The following is a 22,532-nucleotide window of genomic DNA, read 5'->3' on the forward strand; positions in this document are numbered from 1 at the left end:
GACAGTGATGTTGATGAGAAGTGAACTACAATGAGCTGTTCACCAGAAAATTTAAGGTCAGGTAAAGATGCCCCAATAGACTCTCTTAAAAATTGCAATTATGACATCTTTTCACATGTATATTGTGGGTCAGGCTCACAGCGAATTTGGGCGGGGGGGGGTGGGGAGGAAAATTCCATCTGAGGTTGTGTGACCTGCTATGCAGGGACTCACTAAAGAAGTTTAAGGAAGAAAGAAAGTGTTTAGCTGGAGGCAGAGTTTTCTGGGAGCCTCAGACATGGGTCACTAGAGAGTAGAAGTAAAGGTTGAAAATAACACTGGTTTGGGATTTATTATATTCAATCCTGGACCCGTGCCAGAAAAGTACCTTTAGAGTGAGTAATAAATATGCCCATGCCATAGTTTTGCAGTCTATTTTACTGAACACCCGTAGTTAGAATGTAATGCTTTGTGCTTCTTGAAAACAGATTTCATATGGTATAAGCATTCATTATTACTACTGGCACGTTGCAAATTATGAGACGTTAAAATCATGTCATTCTGATTACCAGCTTTTCTACTTGAATTCTAACATAACTCCAACAGTCATTATCTCAAGACTCATTAGAGACAGAAACCAGTTATTTATACCTCTTGAATACTTGGAAATCCAGCTCTCAAATGTTGTAATGCATTGATCACCAGCAGTTTCAAGACTTGCAAGACATCTGTTGCTAAAACTGTAAGAGAAAGACTATTTTAAAGTTCACAGAACTATATAGCTGAATTTCAGATGAAAGTATATTTTCCAAGCATTGGTCCTGAATTATTTATCAGAAAGGAAACCAGTTCTCTAATTATAAAAGGAGGTTAGAAGGTAATATTTGGGTAGAGTGGGAGAGAACTGTTGTTCAATTAAACAAGGAAATATTCATTCAGTTATGGCATTATTTGGGAGCAGAGACAATAAGGGCAAAGCCTGAAAAAAAATCAGAAAGTTCCCCAGGACCCTCTCCTTCCATCATCATTTCTTCTACTGCGGAGAAGAAAGGAACCTGAAAAGAAGTTGATCCACTGCCCGAGGGTCAATATTAGCCTAAATAGGATGTCTAGCAGCACGAAAGTCTGTGTAGGTGGCAGAAAACTTTTAAGAGCACAGGCAGTTTCTTTATAGAGTATTTGCTGTCTTGCAAAGTCTTATAGCTCTAGTGATATTGTTGACCCATAGTGGAAACAGTGACTTAGCCCTGCTAATGCGGTGCTCATGAATCTGCTGCCATAAATTCTGTATATTAATAGTTGCTGTTTGTGCTGTTAAAGGGGTTCTTATGCTGCTATCTATTTGTTACCAGGAAGGGCCTCGTGTTACTATGAAGTTGTTACTAGTTCTTCTTTTTTCCTCAATATTTTATCAAAATTATTTTAGAAATAAAATTGAAACTATGTACAAATTGAAGTCCAAAATCATATCCCAGTTCCCTCTCCAGGCTCACTAGTTGAAAACACTGTAACTTCATGGATGTGTTCATACCACTGCTACTGCTGTTAGCAAAATACCCCCTCCCCCATGAAATATTGGTCTTGGGTGGGATTTGTATGAATAAAAGCAGTAATTAACCAATGATAGTAGTTATTCACTTTTCATTCTTAATACTGATTTACACAATTGTCCAGACTCCAAAAAGAGATAGTTGGTATACGTAGCATTGTATAATAGATTATATACAGGTTTGTACCTCAGTTTGCACATGCCAGAAATTCTTTGTGAAAAATACATAGGGATATTGACAGGTGGACGTCAGTGGATATATCCACATATAATGATGTAAATCATAAATGATAATAGACAGACATTTATTTACTTTTTTTACATCAGCAGCAATTTGGTGGTGTTGAAGGTATATTACAGCTCATGAAACCATGTCAACCTGGACTCATCTGCTAGTCCTCACTGTTTAATGAAGCCGAGATAAGCGTTAAACTCTGCAGTGATCAATGTAAAGTAACAGAGCTATATAAAGAGCAGGTCAATCCTTGTCAGCCTAATGTCTCTGAGGAGGACTCATTAATATATGTGGAAGGAATCTGGCTGTTTACAAGAAGACTTTTAAGCATGAATTTTGTGATTTTAAAAAAATCTAAAACAATTCACAGAACAAAACAGTTATTACAAAAATGTTACAAAAGAAACAAAAACAAAAGCCATGATTATTTTTCAAACTAGAAAAGTGAGCTGCAAATACCATGAGAAAAGCACGTCATGTCAACGGCTATGTCAGTAATCTATGAAACTTCATTTTATATTTATCTGAACATCTATCACAGGTCATTCTTCTTTGGTCATAACTGCACTATTAGTAGTCTTGGAAGGATTAGATTTGTATTGGGAAATGTTGGTAAACATCAATTTCACTGACAAAAAATATATTTCCACCAATAAATAATCAAAATCTACTGATAGGCAAAGTAAGAAACATGCTGCTTCAGAAATATATTAGAATTTGATTTAAGGTATTTGCTTTGTATCTTTTGAAATGTGATGTTGACAATTTGGGCTTTCACAGATATAAGCTTTAACTTTTTGAGTCTCGACAGCTGTTTTCCTTAATTATTGTCTGACTCCCCCATTGTCTGATCCCACCATAATTTCCTATAACTGTGAAACTTTAAATAGATAAAAATTTAAAAAATGATGAAAGCCAATAATTTGATATAACTGTGAAAATTTAAATTGAAGCAAATCTAAAAAAATGCTTTAAGATCAACATTGATATCTGTCAAAATGATCCAAGAAATAAAAATCGAATTCTGCCAGGCCAATCAGCCAAGTACATTGTTGAAGAGCGCTTCCTCTAAGTGTCATGTATTGGTCATTGCCAGGAGTAAATTACTAGATTAGATGGTGAGATCTTCTGCAGCAAATACTGGGTATTTAGGCATAAACCGTATGACAGTGCCTCCGTGAGATTTAGTATACATAAGAAGGTATTGTGTTTCAAAATGTTACACTGGGAGAGGAGGGAGGAAGATGGCTTTGAAATTCAGAAATATCAAATTAAGCACCAAATGATGCAAGAGATCAAAGAATTCTGAGCAATAGTACTTGTGTTCACAATTCTTCATCTTATTCTGTCTCTCTGTGTTAATGGGGAGTTATACGTCAGGGATGCATTCTAAGGAGCATATTTCCAGCTTAATGTGCAATGATGTACAAACTACACCCTTAAATTGTTCCAATTTGTTGTCCTAGTGACCTGAAATACAAAACTACTGGAAGGGCAAGGTTTAATAGTACCCATATCCTATTTCAGTCAATGAAAGTGGAAGGATTGTCTGGCTAACACATATCTGGTCCTTGTCTGCAATCAGGGATTCTGGTTTTCAGTTTAAACCAAAATTTGTTTTAAAACATTTGCAATAAAAAACAGGAAATGACAAGGTCCCTTTAAAGGGTCATTCAATGGAGTTAGTTATTTTAACATACAACTACAGTCTGTTGCATACAATTTCATTAAATATATTTGCAGTGAAAAGTCATGGTCCTAGAACATAGGTAGGTAACAAGGTAACAGAACGAGGAGTAATGGTCTCAAGTTGCAATGGGGGAGGTTTAGATTGGATATTAGGAAAAACTTTTTCACTAAGAGGGTGGTGAAACACTGGAATGCGTTACCTAGGGAGGTGGTAGAATCTCCTTCCTTAGAGGTTTTTAAGGTCAGGCTTGACAAAGCCCTGGCTGGGATGATTTAACTGGGACTTGGTCCTGCTTTGAGCAGGGGGTTGGACTAGATGACCTTCTGGGGTCCCTTCCAACCCTGATATTCTATGATTCTATGATTCTAAGGCTTCCTGGTCTTGATATCATTGTAATGAGAGAAAATACTTTTAATAATTCCCTTGAACATCACATGCATGCACAAATTATTAGATTAGAGTATCATATTATTTGGTTATTACAAGGCTTCTGCACTAATCACACCAAACCACAATAAAACACCAATTTAAAAAACCCCAAAACCTAAGCATGAGAAATCTATGATTAAACAATATTATTTATAATAAATGGAAGTGTTGAAAGCCTTCTCAAACTGTGTTTTAATCATGTTTGTCTCTGTAAAGCCCTGAAGTTAATTAAATAGGTATACCAGTTTATAACAAGGGAATTGCTCTTCACCGTAGGAGGCTTTGTCTCAATAAGGTCTTAAGAGGTAAGAGGAGGGAATCCGTTATGGAGCAATATTTCTTAATGGTTTGTAAGTAACTCCAGCTTGGTAAATTTCAGTAGATGCTTCTTTCCTTAGTTCCCAGCTTTTCTTCATAAGCCAATTCCAGCATTCCTATCGGAGGAGTTGCTCGTATAGTTCGGTGTCCTGTCTCCAACAGTGCCCAGTGCCAGCTACTTTAGAGGAAGTACAAAAACTCCATAATGGGCAACTGTAGCATAACCTAGCCATAGGGGTAGTTTCTTCCTTGTTCTAGTTAGTGGTTGGCTTATGCAGTGGGACATAAAGGTTTATAGTTCTTATTTTTGTCCTATCTAATATGAATGTGGATGTTCCTGTTGATATATCTTTTTTAATCCTACTGAGCTCTTGGTCTGAATGCAATCTTGTGATAATGAGTTCCACCGTCTAATTAAGCACTCTATCAGAGGCAGTATTTCCCTAAATTTGTTGCTTTTCAATGTTATTGAATGATCCTTTGTCCTTGTTATGAGAAGCAGTAACTAGAAGCATGAGACCTACCTTCCTTATAACACACATTATTTAATATACCTTTATCATACCCTTTTTTATTAGTCTCCTAATAGTCCTGATCATTTCAATCTCTTCTCACTCAGAAGGATCGCACCACACCTTTAAGCAGGGAGGAATTTGACCAGCTGGCTGAAGGAAGGGGAACAGTGCTTTATGGCTGCGAGGGGAGGGAGAGGGAGAGGTCAGAAACTGCTGCAAAAGTGGGGCGTGGGAAGGGGTCAGCCTGGTGATGCTGACTCATCCCCTAAGAACTGGAAGGGCGGAAAGGTTTAAAACAGGCATCCCTGTGTGGTGAAGCCCCCTTTTACATGGAGCAGACTGAGGCAGCACTCACTCTCCCTCCCTTTTTGGTGGTGAAATAGCAGGTTTGGTCAAGACCTGCTGTGGGCATTGTGCTAGCTGCCCCTTTTTAGAGGGGCTGGGAAGGAACTTTTCCCTCACCACCAGATTGGCTTAGGTGGAGTGTATGGGGTTGGGGGGGGGGTTTGGGAAGGGCTCTGTTGAGGTGTGGGATGAAGGGAATTAGGCTATATGTTGCAACTCATTATGTAAGTGTGGGGTGGATGTCCAGTGCAGGTACTCCACAGGGAAGGTACAGTGACCGGAAGAAGGCCTTGGTGAAGGACTTAGAAAGGAGGTGTTGGTTAGAACAATGGAATGGGGTGGAGGGGCTCCAATGACTGGTAAGGCAGGGAGCCAACACCCCTTTCTTAGCCAACCTTAACCCTCCTACAAGAGGAGGGGATGGTAAGGTCCCAGCAATGGGTTGGCTGGAGGACCTGGATGGAAAAAGAGTGGGGGCTGGGGGAAGCCCACTGGGGAGTTATTGAACAAACATGGGGTTACCTGCACTGTACACTTTTATCTGCCGGGCATCTAATGATAAAGTTGCAGCCTGATTAAAACCATATCAGGTGTCTCCTGTCCTTTCAGTATAACCGGACAATGACATGTGAAGACTTTCCAGGTCTTTCCATGTCACAGTCAAATAAGTATTGCATTAAAAGTAAAATCTAAACTCTGCTAAAGATTGAGAGACATGCCTCGCCCTACTGCAATGTGTGGAGTCCATGCGGTTAAAAATCAGTGTTCATAATCTCTATTTATAATGCTGCTTAGCCATCCACTTGGGACCTTCTGAAAATAATTGTATCGAACATGCTGATCAAATATGATACAAATCTATCCAGTCAGAAAATCCATACAAAACCAAAGTTTTGTTTCTATGCATTACCCTTGAATTAGGTTGCATCTAAAATTCTGTTTTCCATTCTGCACAATTAAAGTTCATTCCACACAATACATTTATCTAGTAGCTTGTGCGTTTTCCTCAGTGTCAAGAAATGGCCTAATGAGCCTGTATGTTCACAAACATACTGGAAACAAGTTTAAGTGCTTTCAGGATAAAAATATGTAGAACTAAGGTGGGGAATTGCAAACAATAGGTTGTTATCTGCTGAGATGTCATGAGGCCTTGTAAAGTAGGAAATAAAGGAGGTGGCAATCTATCAGCCATCAGCACTAGCAGCAGACTGGGTCTCTCTCTCTCTCTCTCTCTCTCTCTCTCTCTCTATGGTGCCTCCTGCTGTCTTTAGGACAACAGGAGCTGCTGCAAAGACAGAGACATCATGCTGAAGCTAGTCCAGCCAACTGAGAAAAAAGAAGAGAGCAGAAGATAGGTCCTCTAGGTTGAAGAGGTTGAATATCTCCAGCTGTTGCCCCATTGCATGCTGGGGAATGAGAAGATTTTGCCTCTGCCTTCCTCCTCAGATTTTTGAGAAACACATTATGAAAGGAGAGGAGCTCTTGCACTAAAGTGAAGGGGGCTCATATAGTAGCTAGATAGATTACATGGATGTAGGTGTGGTCAGTCATTAAACCTGCAAGGGACCAGAAGAAGATACGAAGGGGGCCACTGGGCAGAGAAGAAAGAGTAATGAAGTTCTCTTCTTCTGCTTAGCTACCTTCTCTTCGTCATTGCAGCCTCCAGATGGAGAGGAGGAGAGCACCTGTTGAGAGGAGTTGGGGCTGTTGGGGGAGGGAGAAACCCTTTGGACTGAGGTGGGGAAAGGAGTAGAGATGTGAGGGAGCAAACTTACTTACAGATCATCAGATCAAATGTACTCATGAGTGACTTGAGTGGGCTTTTGCAAAAAGTAATGTTTTCATGAGGAAGGAGAACATGATTTTTTCAACACCATCATCTCTCCTTTCACTCGGGCCCACATTGTGCGGGATCACCTTTGATTCTTCCATCTCTCTTGTCTACACTTTTATCCATGTTCCAATCCTGCTGCTTTTCCTTTTATAACATTTCTAACCTTTCTTTTCCCTCCCCCCACATTAAAACACATAAAGAAGCACAAAGCACACACCAGAATTCCTCCCACTGACATCCTAACATAGAATCTGAACTCAGACCTTAGACTTTGCCCAGGAACATATAATATCAGACAACAGCCCAATGCACATGTTTACAACAAATGCATGTTAATGATCAGGTTGGTATTATGGGTTTTGTGTTAGAGTGTGAATTAGACGAATTTGGTGTGTGCAATGTTTGTCTTTATATGCTGAAGAACAAGAGAGTTGCAGGTGGAGGTCCATGTCTGTGCAACTGGTTGCCACATGTGGGTGTTAAGGCATTATGTTAAAAAACTTCCCTTACATGGATATTTCCTTGCTGTTAAGTGATTGTGTCAGCAGGTCCTGCACTTAAGCATCCTGAACTGTAATCAAAGGTTTGGTTGTTGGAACAGCATTCGGTTCAAGGCGCTTTTTAGGAAGGAAAAGTGTTGTGAATCTGACAAATATGTTTACAAAATAAAAATTACATTGAAAATAAGACCTTATGCAACATATATCTCCTGCAGCTGGGTGTGAGGAAAGAAGCACTTAAGTGTTACTGTAGTCTGTGCTTAAAAAAATGGAAAGTCCTTTTGAATATCTCTTTACTGCTTGACTGGTCTCATGTCATAGCATAGAAAAAACTATCATAAACAATTAAAAAGCACTGAACATTTTAATGTTGAGGGTTCCTTTCCCTCTTGTAATCTGGGATTGCTTACCTCACAAATACTAATTTTCTCCCAAATCCCATTTGGAATAAGTTCATGATGCAGAAATCTCACCATGAAAGTTACCCTGGGTTTCAGCAGATCCCCAGAATTCCTAAAAGTTGTGCTCAGCAAATTGTAGCTGGATGGTGAGGATAGCCCTGTGTTTAAAGCACTCTTCTGACAGGCAAGAAAGCTGGTATTCTATTCCCAGCTGTGTTGCTGACTCTCTGTGTGGAGCTGGGCCAGTTGTTTAGTAATAATCTCTATCTTGGTTTTCCCATCTGTAAAATGGGGCTAATACTACTTTCTTCTCATGTAGAGATAATATGAGGCATCATTAATGTTTGTAAATTGCTGTAAGACCCTTGGTAGGAAGAGCTATAGAAATTCTGAGCATTGTTATTTAAATAACCACTAAGTATAGTCTACTCCCTGCCAATGTGATGTTCTTTCATGCAGGAGGTTTTATTTCTTTGGATCTTCTTCTGGCTTGGTGGCCTGATTTTTAATTTATTTGTTTTTCATTACAAGCACTGTGCACTTGTAATGGCAGGTGAGTAAATGTCAGCTTATGTGAGAAGCATTTACTAGGGTTCAACAACAAGGCAAACACTTCACTGCAGCTCTGATAAAGAATGATAGAGGAAGGGTTACTGAAATTCCTGACATCTATTAATAACTTATCAGCCATAAAGTTATCTTTTAAATATAGCGTTTAAGTTTTTCTCTTCATGTTTCTAGCCATGTGTCACTCCTCTCTTCAATTTGCTAGCAGGGTAATTATTTTTAAACAAGAATTTTTCAGATATACTTATCTTTAATATATACATTATAATAAAAATATTCTGTACCAGGGTGGTATGTTCTACAATTTTGCATAGAGATACAGGACTCTTCTTTGGTCCATTCAGGAATTAGAACGCTGCATGTTGCGGCTAATTCTGATGATTTATTATGGAAGATGTGGCTTATAAACTTCAGCGGGCTACCAGAGAGGTGGGTGTGAACCTTTTCTCTGGTCAGAAGGAACTAGAGGCAGAAAGAGATTGGTGCTGCAGGAAACCATAGGGCCAACTGGTGTTGGCGAGAAAACTCAGGGTGAGGTCCTGCTGTTGTTGTTTGATTTACCAATAAAAACCAATGCCCCGGAAGTAGGGTGGGCATGACACCTGCTCACAATTAACATTTGTCATCTTCTGTACCAAAATTAGCGTGTCCTGTGAACAGAATTTTCTAGCAAACAAATGTGTTTTAAAATGTCAGGAACGAGTTACGATTTCAAAACCTGAGGTACATGATTTAAAACGCTGTGCAGTGTGTTTTCTGAGCTTTTTAAAAGTGTTGAAAGTTAAAGAAAGAGTTAAAGTGACTCATTACGCTGCTGGTAAAACTTCAGGCCTTCATTGATCCCTGAGCAGGCAAATGGGAGGCAGCTTGTGCCCAATTCCAGGGCAACCAAAGCCATTTTCTTACCTGGCACAGGTTAGGTCAGCCCTGACGTTCTTCTGAGTTACCCTCTGACTGCAATAGCCCGAAGAGCCATTGCAGAATCACCTGGACATAAGAATGCCCTGGCCCATCCCTCTTATGCACTCGACATACCCCCTGCCCAGTCCATGCCTGCTCTGACTTGTCCCTTGAGCCTACTGTGGGGAGCGAGGCACAAAGTTGACTCTCTGGCTCCCTTGGAGAATCTCTTGCGCCAAAGATATTTAGTTGCTCTTTATGTTGGCATTGCAGGGCAATGGTGAATCATAGTCTTGGTGAGCAAAACATCTTTCTTCTTGCTTAGTAAAACTGTAGCCCAGGGACTGTAGAGAAGAAAAGCAATGGAAACACTTACGAACTCCATAGGTGGTACATGAGTAGCTGGGGGTCTTGACTTTGTGCTCTGTGAGATGGTATGTACTCTCAGCAAGTGGCACAGCACTGGCCAACCTGCATTGACAACCCAATATGTTAGATGTAACAGCACAGGTCTGCCACTTTACAAGTAGAGGTAAGGGAACCTGGAGGGGTTTTGTGTGTACTGCAGCGTTCAGCGAGCCTGACCCTGAATGCTGTATTTTCCCTGAGCAGCGGAATACACTCTTCACCAAACACGGGAGTGCAGAGAGTGGGTGGCTTGTCTCCAGCCTTGTTTGCACTGAGAGTTTGTGCTGCAATATAATGAAGTTATACTGCAAACATCAAGTAAACTTAAGCTTTCCTTGTTCGGGTTCAGCAGACTTGAACATGTCTTGATCATGTGTGGTCAGATTCCCATGCAAACCATTTCCCCCAGCCCTGGTTACAATGCTGTGGTCCTACAGTTCCTAAGACAACTCTTCATTGAGGGAACTGCAAAATCCTGCTCATAAGCTCACAGCTGTACTTTTGGATTGCCTCCATCTGTGGAGAGGAGCCCCTGCAGACACTTTTACAGCTTGGTGATATTCAGATACGGGCTTTTCCAATCCAGAGGTAAGAAGCTCATTAAGCTGGAACTTTGGCTGCAGGAAATACAGAATATTATCACACACCTGGTATGTTTAGCAGCAGCCAGTGGGTGAGGAACAAAGGATCAAATCTTGAAGCACTGGCCTCTCTGTTTAATCATGCATTTCTGTCGTGCGGGGGTGGGGGCTACCAAGAACCCAGCCAAGGGATCCTTATGCCACAAAAAGTGACTTATTTATTACTCTGGAATGTGGAAGGGAGAAAATAGATGTGATCCCTATAAATGAATGCATGTTAATGGGCCTCTGTGCAACAGACACCAAACATCCTTCATGGAGGAGGAGCATGTGTAAGGGAACTGTTGCCCCCTTACTAACATTAAGTGGGGGTGTTTTAGTTGCTAGCTCCCAGTACTAAAAGGGGGAAGGGTCAATGGGGAATCAGGACCCTGAGACTGACAGTCCCCAGGAACAATGGGGAGAGAGGCCAATGCTCCAGGTCATCCTGAATGACAGGGCGGGCAGGCTAATCAGGGAGTCAGGAGGCCCCATCCTCCATGTGAGCTTGATTTGCCTGGGTCAGACAGAGTGGGGCCGAGCTAAGGAGAAAGCAGGGGCCCGAGCTGAGCTGGGGAGCAGAGCCGTGCCAGATCCAGAGGGGCCAGAAAAGCAGCCCAGAGAGAGCAGACCCTGTCCAGGGAGCAGAGCTGCAGCAACCAGAGCCAGAGGGGCCAGAAAAGCAGCCCAGGAAGCGGGTCAGTGCTGGGAGTAGAGTCACAGAAGCAGCCTGCAGAGCAGACCTGTCCTGGAAGCAGAGCTGCAGCAACCAGAGGCAGAGGGGCCAGAGGAGCAGCCCAGGGAGCTAGAAGAAGAGCAGCAGCAGCAGCAGCAGCGCTGAGACCCAGTGGTGCAGCTGGGGCTGGAGCAGTCCAGAGCTGGGTGCAGTGAGCAGCTGGGGAGATCGAGGGGGACCCTGGGCACTGGGCCCAGCACAGGGAGACGCCTCAGCCAGGAGGCTCTACAGGCCAGACTCGGAGGGGGATTGGTAACCCCGACAGGGAGGGGCAAACGCTGGGAAGGAGGGCCCTGCCACCTAGAGCCTGAGAGCGTGTGGCCACCACCAGAGCGAGTGTCCAACCCACAGCATCCCTGCAGCACAGCCAGGGCCTGAGAAGGAGGCCTGGGACTTACAAGGAACAGACTGTGAACTGCCCTGACATTCCAGAGACACTGTTTGTGATGTTCCCTGCCACAGAGCGGGGTGATGTGTTTCCTTTAACCTTTCCCATTTTTCCTTATTCTTTTTTAAATTAATTGTTGATTAAATAACTTGCATTTGCTTTAAATGGTATGTAATGATCAGATCAAGGAAGTGCCCAGTGCAGAGAGAGTACCCCAGAGTGGGGACACCCTAGCCCCTGTCCTAGGTGACCACAGCAGGGTTGGGGGTTGAGCCCCCCCAGGAATCCTGGGCCCACCCTTGTTGGGGTTACCAGACAGGAGAGTGGAATGGGAGTCCTCAAGGGCACTTTGGATAAAGGAAGTGGGAGCGAGGACTCAGATCCTTTCGCTAGCCCACTTCACCAGGGTAGTGCAGAAGCCAGGAAAGTTCCCCACAGTAGTGGGACTATTCCCCCGCTTACACATGCGCATGTCTCTTTGCTATTCCCCTCTCATCAGCCTCAGCAATTGTCATGGTCAGGCCACCTATGCTAAATACCTGGCCCTGCAATGTAGGTTGCAGCTGAGGATTCCTTCCCTGAGCCTTGCTTTGTGGTAGCACAGTTTCAAGCAGACAAAGCCCTTGGCAATAGAGTACAAATGAGAACGTAGAGTCAGATGAAAATATTATAGTACAGGTCAGAAAGCAGAGGTGAGAATGGAGTTTTACCCAAAGTTTGCCACTTCCAGACGAAGCCCTATCACTTGGCTCTGCTTCCAAACATCCAAATCCCTGCAAATTTGAACCGGAAGTCAATAGGCTACTTTATATCCCTAACAGCATAGGAGACCACTGCATTCTGATCTGCTGTGTTAGCATCAGTGTTTCAGAAAGTCATTCTGGTCAATCAGCATCATCAGAGAAAATGAATATAAAATGTGGTACTATCTGTTCTGCTCTACCCTGGATGCAAGTGCATAGTGCTCATGAGCACTTCCGGGGGTTACGCATGTGCACTGAGGGGAGAATATACTCCCAGTCAACCGGTTTTCTGCTTCTTCATTCCAAAGGCTGAACTTATTCTCTCTAGGTTTGTAAATACATAATACATGGATCATAATTAACTTTAATTAAAAAGCAGAAAAGAAACAAGTTTCTGGGTCAGACATCTCAGACCATCCAGGACAATTAGCTCTTGATTACAAATACTGCTCTGAAATTGAAAAATGAATTGATTGAGTCATTCAACCCAGCATACTGTAAACAGGAAAAATATCATGTGGGTTGGTTGTTTATGGTCTCAAATCTGCTTTGGGTTGTTTGGGCCTGGTTTGATCTCAGAGGCATGCAACCCAGGTTGCAGACCCTTGGCCAGTTAGTTCGATTCTGTGGTAATGCAAGCCCCTCATAATATCATTTTTGCCAGTCTTTTTTTTCCAAATATAGGAAGAGGATAATTTGATAGGGTGCACATTCAGATACTTTTTGTCACATGATCTTTATCTAAAAATTCTTCAACTACCCACAAAGAACAAACTTGCCTGGCTTATATGTTTTGATCTGATGGAGGTAGCAATACTGAATATAATGCCAAAAGAATCAGACAGGCTTACATCTAAGAATGATGATGCTTAACCCCTCCAAAACCATAAGCGTATGCTCAAGTATCAGATTAGGAAGACAGTATGTGTGGTCAAGAGTGAGCGTAATGTAATGGGGCATCTGATTTCCCCATGCTCAATTGTTTAATCTGATGTTGTTGTTAATGTTGGTAGGGCAATTGTCACTAACCAAAGGACTTGTTTAATTTATCTATTACTAATACAGAGAGACTGACAGTCACAAAAATAAGCAAATGCCTTTTATCTCCAAATTATGCCTTGGAGGAAGTCTACAATTTACGGAAGAGGAGGAGCAGAATGAGGGGGAGGAAATACACGAGTCTTTAGTCTAGTCACAAACAGAGCTCAAGAGTTTAAAAGGGTATTGCCCATGGCATATTTTTTCTAAATTTAGGTTCTTCTTGTTTGTTTCAGTGAACTGGATCACTTTTAATGGTTTGCTTAGTTGTGACTACCATAGAAACTACAGTATGGTAACTGTGTGTTAGAGCGTACTGTAGTTCCCTACAGCACTATTTTCGTGCTATGAAGTAGAAAAAACAATAAATACACGTATACATACCCACACCTGGTATCAGTCACAACAACTACATTATCAGTTTTCAATTTTGTGGTTATTATTTGGCTTACATGGAAGAACGGGGTTCATTTATTCTAAATTCTCATAATTTTAAAAAGAGCCATGCACGAGGTCATGCTATTCAAAGGTCAAAGAATCCTGAGCTCTGGAGCAATTCTACCCAACCAGGTAGTAAAGGTACTGACAGCACCCTAGCTGGCAGCTGCTGAGTTGAATGCAGATTATTATTCACCTCAGATGACCCAATCAGATAGAATAAGTAAATGCACATATTCTGCTTGGTTCTTCAGAGGAAAATAAAGTATTTTCTGGACTTAAGTTAATTTAATTTTTTCAAAATGGACATTTCAGAAATTAGTGACCACAGCAAAGAGATTTACTGATGTTTCAGAATGTATATAACAATGCATGTACAGATTTCTTGTTTCAGTGAATCTTATAAATGTTTAAGTATATTATCTCTCAAGATGAATACTTGCCATGATCTTGGTCAAATTGTACCTCTCAAGTTAATACATTTTTGCAGTGGACGTTAGTGTCAGCATGTTGCTCTGTGTATGATTTTTAACAATGGTGTTTTTGTTTCAAAATCCTATTAGCAGTCTTTGTTTCCTGAAGCAGACCATGGTGTTGTATCTTCTATTTCATCTTTCACAGTTGTTTTCATCTGTGGTCTTTCTACCCGTGTCCATTTCTACCTAGCAACTTAAAATGTAGGGCCTACGTTTTCGTATGTGAGTACCTAAGTAAGTGTTGACTTTATTGAGAGTGAGGGTATTTGGCACTTCTGAAAATCAGTTTAAGTTCTTAAGTTTAGGCAGTTCTTGACTGCTGTAGCTATCTCTGCAGTGCACACTACACTGATTTACAAGAATTTTAAAGTTAAAAGTTGCAGTTATCATGCTCCAGGACTAGCATGCCCAGGAGGACTCTGATAGTGAAGCTGCACTGCTGGAGAGAGAGGGGGCTTCTGAGGGCTAGAGTTGGTGTTGTGGTACAGGATCTACACCATGGATGGTCCTGTCCTTCCTTCATCCTGCAGGATCAGCCAGGTTTGGGGGTAGGTCCCAGCACCCCCAGTGGAACAGAACTCTGCAAGTGATCTTCGTGGAGATTTTCTCACAGAGTTCCATCCCATGAGTTTTAATATTGGAGGGGATTGTCTAGGCTAATGCATTTACTAAGGCAAATCCAGTACATACTTGATGCCAAATTTCAGTACTGGCATAAGCAGGGACAGCCATATTTATCTTCAGTTATGCTTCATTTTATGCTGGCTATCACCCAGAGAATCTGGCTTTTGAAATTGCAGGGTACAAATGACGATAACCTGGAAAGTATTGCAAAGACAGAGACTAGCACAAAATATCAGGGAGGTTAGGAACATGGACTTGAATTAACAAAATAAGATTCAGATTGGGAAAATACAAGTTAATACATTAGGCCCAAAATAAGTACAGTTACTATGCAGGAGTATAGTTATTACGACAGGTGTACCCATCTCTGTGTCCCCATGGTTCAGCCTTAAAAGAAATATAATCTCTCTGTGTCCAATTTAAAAGCCTGCTTCTAGGTACAGTTTATTCCTGTGCATATACAATCATCTACAGAACCCTCATGATAAAACCAGTCTTCCAAACCCCCAACCTTCAACTGATACAATCACAGCCATTTTCCATGCCCTCTCCCAGGACATAATTTCCAGCTCACCCTTCCATGAGTCCATCTCCAGTCTGTTCTCAGACTCTTTTTGCCCTTGTTCCAGGGCTCCACTCTCCAGGCCATCCACCTGAGAGCTCCCAGATTTACTTCTTTCCTGCAACTCTTGGCTGGTATGTAGCCCCAAGTCAGGTATCCCATGACTGAGACATCCACTCACTCAGACAGACATCCCTACCTGTGAATCCTGCCCATGCTCAGGGAATGTCCTTGATCTGGGCTCAGTTTTGTGCAGCCCTCCACTCAGGCCTGCTTCCTGCCTGTGAGTCCTACCCCTCTAGCATCAACCCTCCTGAGTTGGGCTCACCTTCTCCTAACCAAGCTGGTTCTTCCCCTTGTTTCTCAGGGTCTCTTCACAACTCTCCTGTAACTCAGCAGGGTTTCCCCAGCCTGGCCATTCCTCCAAATCAACCTTTTGTTCTTCCTAACAGCTCGTACCCACTCTCCTCTCTGCTCCTGTTTCTCCCTTGGGTCTCTCCTTTCCTCCTCAGGCAGCTCTCACCTGCCCTTCTCTGTCTATCTCACTCAGTCTATTGTGAGGTAACTCTCTCTTGTCCGTCTCCTTGCTCTTCCTTTATAAGATCCTGTTGCGTTCTTTTAACCCCAACTGGGAGGCAGTTTATTAATCACAGGTAAACTGAACCCTGCTTCCTTTTAAACGGGGCAGTCACCCTATGACAGCTTGCAAACATAGCTGACTGAAATTTTTCATTCAGAAAGTTTTTCTGTGAGGAAAATATGGTTTCATTAAAACCAAAGAATTAAGCAAATTGTCAGTTCCAGTGGAAATTGTTGATTTTTTGTGGAAAGAAATGTGGAAAGGTAAATTTTCATTGCAAATTGATGTTTTGAAACAAAACAACAATTTTTGTTTTGTTGTCACACAAAATGTCATTTAGGTTTTTAAAACCTAAAAAGAAATGACATAAAATGTTATCATTTTGTACTGAAATGTTAATTGACTTAACTGTTTTTGTTTAGTTTTGATCAAAAGTGCCACTTTTCCAATTTGAAACTTTTTAGAATTTTTCATTCTGTGACATTTTCCAATTTGGACCAGAAACTAATTTCAAAATGTCAAAATTTCCCACTGGATGAAAATTTAGCTTTCTAAAAATTTCGGCATTCAGTGTGAGATGCTGCAAAAACAAGACCTAACATGATTTTATACTTCATATCACAAATCCGAGAGTATGTTTTTGATGCGATTCTATCTAATAATGCAGGTATTTATATGGTTCTCATCACTACAGCATCTAAGCACTTACTATCATTAATGCAGTTACTCTCACATCTCACCTGGGAGAAAAGGAAGTATCTTTAATCCCCAGTTTACCGTCTACTGAACTGAGTCAGGGAGACTAAATGATTTGCCCAAAGTCACACAGGAGATCTGTCCTGAGCCAGAAATTGAACTCTCATCTGGATTGATGCATGAATGACAAGTCAGTGAATGATAGAACAATGCCTTAACCACAAGATCCAAGACCATTCTTTCTCCCACATTCAACCAAGAAGAATGCTGCCTTCAGTTTATGGTACTTGCATACAGTTAGCAAGATATAAAATGGAGGAAATTCAGTGAATTAAAATTAAAATGATTAAGAGGTTGGAGGGATTAATTTGAAGAAACATTTTTAAAGGACCAAATTCTGTGCTGATTTACAACTTAGGGAACTCCAATGAATGGAGTTTTGGGTTTTGCAGAAATATGTCAGAGCAAAAATTAGTCCTTCATATGTACAGTATAGTTTGGCCAAATATCAACTAAGTGAAGATAAGAAAGGTGTAAATGCTAAAAAGGAAGAGGAATCCTTCTGTCACATTTGTTATGCTCAGCCTTATCATGTCTGGTTCTTGGTGCAGACAGACCTCATTCTGAAAAACTTTCCTCATTAACTCATCCTAAAACATTTACAGAGCATCTGAATAATTTATATCATTTATGGTGTGATTGGTAGGGAGCCATTAACTCTCTAAAAAAGTCACTAGAGGGGAAGCTCTGCAACATAAGGTACATGGCAATTGAGTGAGTTAAAGAAAGAAAAATACAAGAAATGCTTAATGGACTTCCTGAATGTGATAAAACTGAACAAGACGATGGTTCCAAACATCAAATTCTTAAAATACTCTATAGAGTAGGGTGAGCCAATGTGCTAGGACTTTTTAAAGGTTTTCTGGAGGTCACTCTTAAAAAAATCCAAACCTTTTCAATTACACTAGAGAGAGAGAAAATATTTCCTCAGAATTTGCAGTATTTCCTATATAAGGAATTACAGGAAATGCTGAGGTAAATTGAACTAGATATCAAGGGCAAAAGTGGAAAGTTTTCAAAGGTAACCACTGTGATTTTCGTGTCCAGGAATTACCTTGGGGCATTAGCTCACTGTAGATGGATAATGGCACGAGTAGGGAACAATCCCACCTCATATGCCGGCTGTGGCAAAGAAACAGCTGGGATTGTGGGTATGGAAGTCAAGGAGGATGGAGAAATAGTGCTGTTTGGTGAGGAATAGGGCAGAATTGAAGGAAGAGAAAATAGACTTGTAGTGGAGGAAGCCAATGGGATCTCTTACGTTACATTGTGGTGCCAAAAAAACAACAACAACAAAAAGTGACTGCCGTGAGTTCGTTTGTATGGGCCTGGAGAAGAAGTGAATCCTTTAGAAGGATCTGAACCAGCAGAGGGAAAGGGCCTGACTTAGAGATTGTTCCATGTATTGGGGAACTTGGAAAAAGGCACAAAGGTTGATTTCAAAGCATAACATGGGTTTTTAGCTACATCAGTCACTTACTAGGATTGCATAGGTAGAATGATGCATAGTGCTTTGGAAATGAAGGGATTGATGCTACCCTATTATAGGACTTTTGCCATTTTTTAATGTAGTATTACATTGTGATTGCTTTCTTGTCCTCATTGAGTGCTGTGTCATGCAGAGTCAAGGGAATCATAGAATCATAGAAGATTAGGGTTGGAATAGACAGCAGGAGGTCATCTAGTCCAACCCCCTGCTCAAAGCAGGGCTGACCCCAACTAAATCATCCCAGCCAGATGTTGGACAGCTATCAAGTATACTGCTGTTGCTACTCACGTGATTCCAGCTGAGCAAGGTGGAGTTAAAATAATCCAATTAGCTCAGCAACTGTGTGGATACAATTTACAGTAGCACTATATAAGTGGCAGGCAGGCTAACTCAGGAGTTCCTTTATTATGTTGCCCTCAGTGCCTTATGCACATGAGCACAAGATTTGCTCAATCAGAAATGCTGATCCTTGGGGCTTCATGTCCCACAATGCAATGTCTCTGGCAGCACATTCCAGGTGTTTGTGCATTCCTAATGTGATTACTAAGGTATTTCTACATGAAAACAAGCTGCACCTTTAAAGATGCTAACAAACAATCACAATGCCAATTACAGCTATGTTTTTGAAGAAATTATAGTGGCTTGATTATTAATATATCTCAGCCTGTGGCCCATGCTTTCCAGATTGCCTGGAACATGGAGGAGTTTGCACTGTGCTTTGCAGAGTGCTTAAATACTGCTGCTGAACATTCCTACAAGGGTGTGGCCTGCAACTTCAAATACACCTGCTTTGCATCTAATTTAAATGCCTGGTTTCCTAACTTTATACCAGCCCCGCCATATCTGACCCTACTGACATATCCAGTTTGGCCACTCTACACTGCAGGGGCGGGCATGACTAGACTCATATGCTCAGGGCAGCAGGTGAACCTCCAGGGAATGCTAAGTAGCAGTGCTCAGAATCTCGGAAATTCTCTGCGTGCTGCCCAGTGTCATTCAGGACAAAGCCCTGTATCCCTTCTGCAATTCTTAAAATATTTAATTCCTTTGCACATAGGGCCTTCTAAGCCCTCTGTGCATAGAGCCATCTTTAGCACACTGATATTAATGGAAATGCTCCCATAGACCACTATGGGTTTTCAATCAGACCCATAAGGCTGAAGCTGCTCATATGCAAAAACAAATTAAATGGGCATGCCCTGTTAGAAGTGTGAAAAGGTGACCAACAGCAAAGAAACAAAGTAGCTTTGATAATATATGCAAAGGGACCCACTGCAGAGAATTGGCCAATGTGTCTACTAAAAGTACTGAAGAGTTAGACAGATATGATGTGTCCTTACCTGTTCTGTCATTCAGACAACTGTGAGTACTTATTGAGTGCAGATGTTTACTTTGAAGTATATTGTTCAGCCACTAGGTGTGTCAGTGTGCTTTATAATGTTCTAGACATAGCGTGGAGACAAAGCTGGAACTTATGCTATGTTGAAGTCTGTTTGTGTTTGTAGTCGTAGATGTTTTCTGTAATAATAATCTCCTATTTAAGAAGGACTGTGATTCCATACATGACTTATCAGGCATTCTGTTTCTGTTTTCTTCTAGGTCTCCTATGTAAAAGCTATCGACATCTGGATGGCTGTGTGCCTTCTCTTTGTGTTTGCTGCATTACTGGAATATGCAGCAGTCAACTTTGTTTCAAGGCAGCACAAGGAGTTTCTGAGGCTTAGAAGAAGACAAAAGAGACAAAACAAGGTACAGCTACTTTAGACTCACATTCTAAAGCTTCCTTTCCAGTGACTGATTACTCCTAGATAAAAGGAGTTGAAAACTTGCAACAGGTTCCAGCTGCAGTTCATTACCCTTATAAATAGGTGTCAGTGGATTGGTCATCGATCCTGTGTGTCTCATTCTCCAACCAGACTTCCTGAGGCAATTGTGACTTCGTGTGTTAAATACCAGATATATTAGGCTGTAGATACAATTCCAAATCTGCAGGCATATGTGCCAGAATTGCTGCCACTGGAGGCCTTTATTTCCAAGAGTAATGTGGTGGCAGCAGAAGCTGTTTTATTTGTACTGTAATTCCAGTTTGAGAAAGACTGACTTCTCTGGAGGGGAATGAGTTGTTAACAGGCTAATATTAGCAAGTGACAATATTATAACTACACAGCCCTAAAAGTGTGTGTATTGATCAACAATAGCAGTAGTTATACAGTAGTTGTGATACTCTTCTTTCTTGACACAACGCACAGTCAACTTGTGGAACTCTTTGCCAGAGGATGTTGTGAGGGCCAAGACTATAACAGGGTTAAAAAAGGAACTAGATATGTTCATGGAGGATAGGTTCATCAATGGCTATTAGCCAGGATGGGCAGGGATGGTGTCCCTAGTCTCTGTTTGCCAGAAGTTGGGAATGGGCGACTGAGGATGGATCACTTGATGATTACCTGTTCTGTTGATTCCCTCTGGGGCACTTGGCATTGGCCACTGTCAGAAGACAAGATACTGGGTTAGATGGGCCTTTGGTCTGACCCAGTATGGCCAGTCTTATGGTCTAGGATCACTTGCTGTGATGACCTGTCTTTACTCTTTGCTAATTTGATTCTTGTAAATCAATCAAATGTGAAAGATACAGGAAATATTTTGTTGTAATAAAAGAATGTCAAATGAGACAAGAGCAGCTATCCATTTGGGTTGGTTTTGCTTGACTTTCCTAGGAACTGTGATGCTAGTGTTTCACAACAAGGAATAAAGTTTCTAAGACTTCCTTTTTATTTTATTATTTCCACTGTTATTTGTTTGTTTGACTTTCACAATTTATTTCCTTTTGAATTGATCCATGTGGTTTTGCATGATGGTCTTCTCTCACTGTGCTTTTCTTTTCTTTTCTTTTCTTTTCTTTCACTGTTGTGCTATTTCCATTCTCACTGCTGCTATCTGTTCTGACAATCTGGGGACAGGCACCGGCTGTGACTTTTGGGAATGAAAGCATCCAGTTGGTGCAGCACTTGAATGGCTTGCGAAGCAAAGAGACGTCAACATATAGGAAAGTGAATCAGATTTACAATTCAAACTCAAGGGTAAAACCATAGAGAGAAAGAGGGACCAAGAGAGACACTTGGTGTGAAAACAATGTCATAAATCTGCAGCACAGTCTGTTTTCATGGCATCCCATGTAACCTCTTGTGTTCTCTTTGCTGAATGCCACAGCGAAATATACAGTCCTATCCCCAGCATGAAAAGCTGTTCTATGCTATACATTTCGACCCCTTGTGCTCAATCTTTATCTCCCCACCCCATCACTACATTCATGGCACTGTCATCCCCAATTTTCTCAGGAAAAGTGCATTTGCATTCTGTAGCCTGCTTCCCCTGTAAATGTACTTACTGTGTAGTGAGTGGAGACAGGAGAGTAGACAGTGCCTGGAGACGGAAAAAATCTCTTTTATCTCATCTTTCAAATGAATGTATTCCAACAAAACTAGGTTCGTGTAGTGAAATGCACTTTGATTGACATGACATTCATCCTAAACCTGAAACCCTACAGTGTTCCTTCTCAGCATGCTCCGACTCTTGTTTATTGGGTTGTGAACACCATGAATTAAAAAGAAACCAGTTTACTGATTTTTTTTCTTATTGTTGTTCTTTTGTGAGGAGCAGTTGGTCTGAAACCTTTTATATTTACAGTATACACCACCCAGAGTGAGTGTTATTTTAGCAGTTTTGCAGTAATGTACTGGCAGCTGACAGACCCAGATTATGGGTGAGAAGTGGGGGTGGGGGTAATAAATTCAGCACTGGAGGGAGAAATACTTTTAGGGATATTGCTCATTATACAGTGCTGGTGGCTGACCTATAAAACTCTGGTGGTGCAGATAAAATGGAACCAGAATCTAAACCTCCCTGGAGTTGCTGGTTTCCCAAAACAAAAACACAGCTCATCTCTGCTCTACAACTGGCTATTGTTTTATGCCTCTGACTCTGACCAAGGTCAGTAAAAAAGTGATTTCAGGAGATTTTGCTGCGTTATAGAAGAAGCATCAGCTTTCATGATCAGAGCAGACCCACGCAGCTCCTGCTGTGAGCCCTTTCTGCTATCTTCCCTGTATCATACAATAACCTGATTGTTGTCAGGTGGAGCCATTAGCCAGCCTGGATTCCATATGCAACTCAGAAGATTGAATAGTGCCATTGCCATGTGAACAGAGTGCTTTTGCCCCAGGTGTGACCATACACAGAACTGACATACACAGAACTGACAATAACAAGAGAATTGTCAGGTTCTCGTTGCAAGGTAAAATTAATTGCTTTATATGGCAAGCATAATGTGCATTCCTGGAAACCACACTCAAAATAGCAAAACTAGTTGAAGTAGGTGCTCTGCTGTGCAGTTCTTTTTAACCTTTTGGAGACAC

General features: G+C 41.4%; 1 protein-coding gene across 4 annotated transcripts in view; it reads left to right on the forward strand.

Moving 5' to 3' along the window:
• GLRA2 (glycine receptor alpha 2) overlaps window positions 1-22,532 on the forward strand; it is a 162,573-nt gene that overhangs the window by 99,790 nt on the left and 40,251 nt on the right. For all 4 annotated transcript variants that reach the window (XM_007070507.4, XM_007070506.4, XM_037900672.2 and 1 more), the window contains one exon: window positions 19,720-19,869. In XM_007070507.4, coding sequence (XP_007070569.2) covers window positions 19,720-19,869 — 150 coding nt within the window. The remainder of the gene's footprint in view (window positions 1-19,719; window positions 19,870-22,532) is intronic.

The sequence above is a fragment of the Chelonia mydas genome, chromosome 1 (genome assembly GCF_015237465.2).
Source record: "Chelonia mydas isolate rCheMyd1 chromosome 1, rCheMyd1.pri.v2, whole genome shotgun sequence".
In the NCBI taxonomy this organism is placed as follows: Eukaryota; Metazoa; Chordata; order Testudines; family Cheloniidae; genus Chelonia; species Chelonia mydas.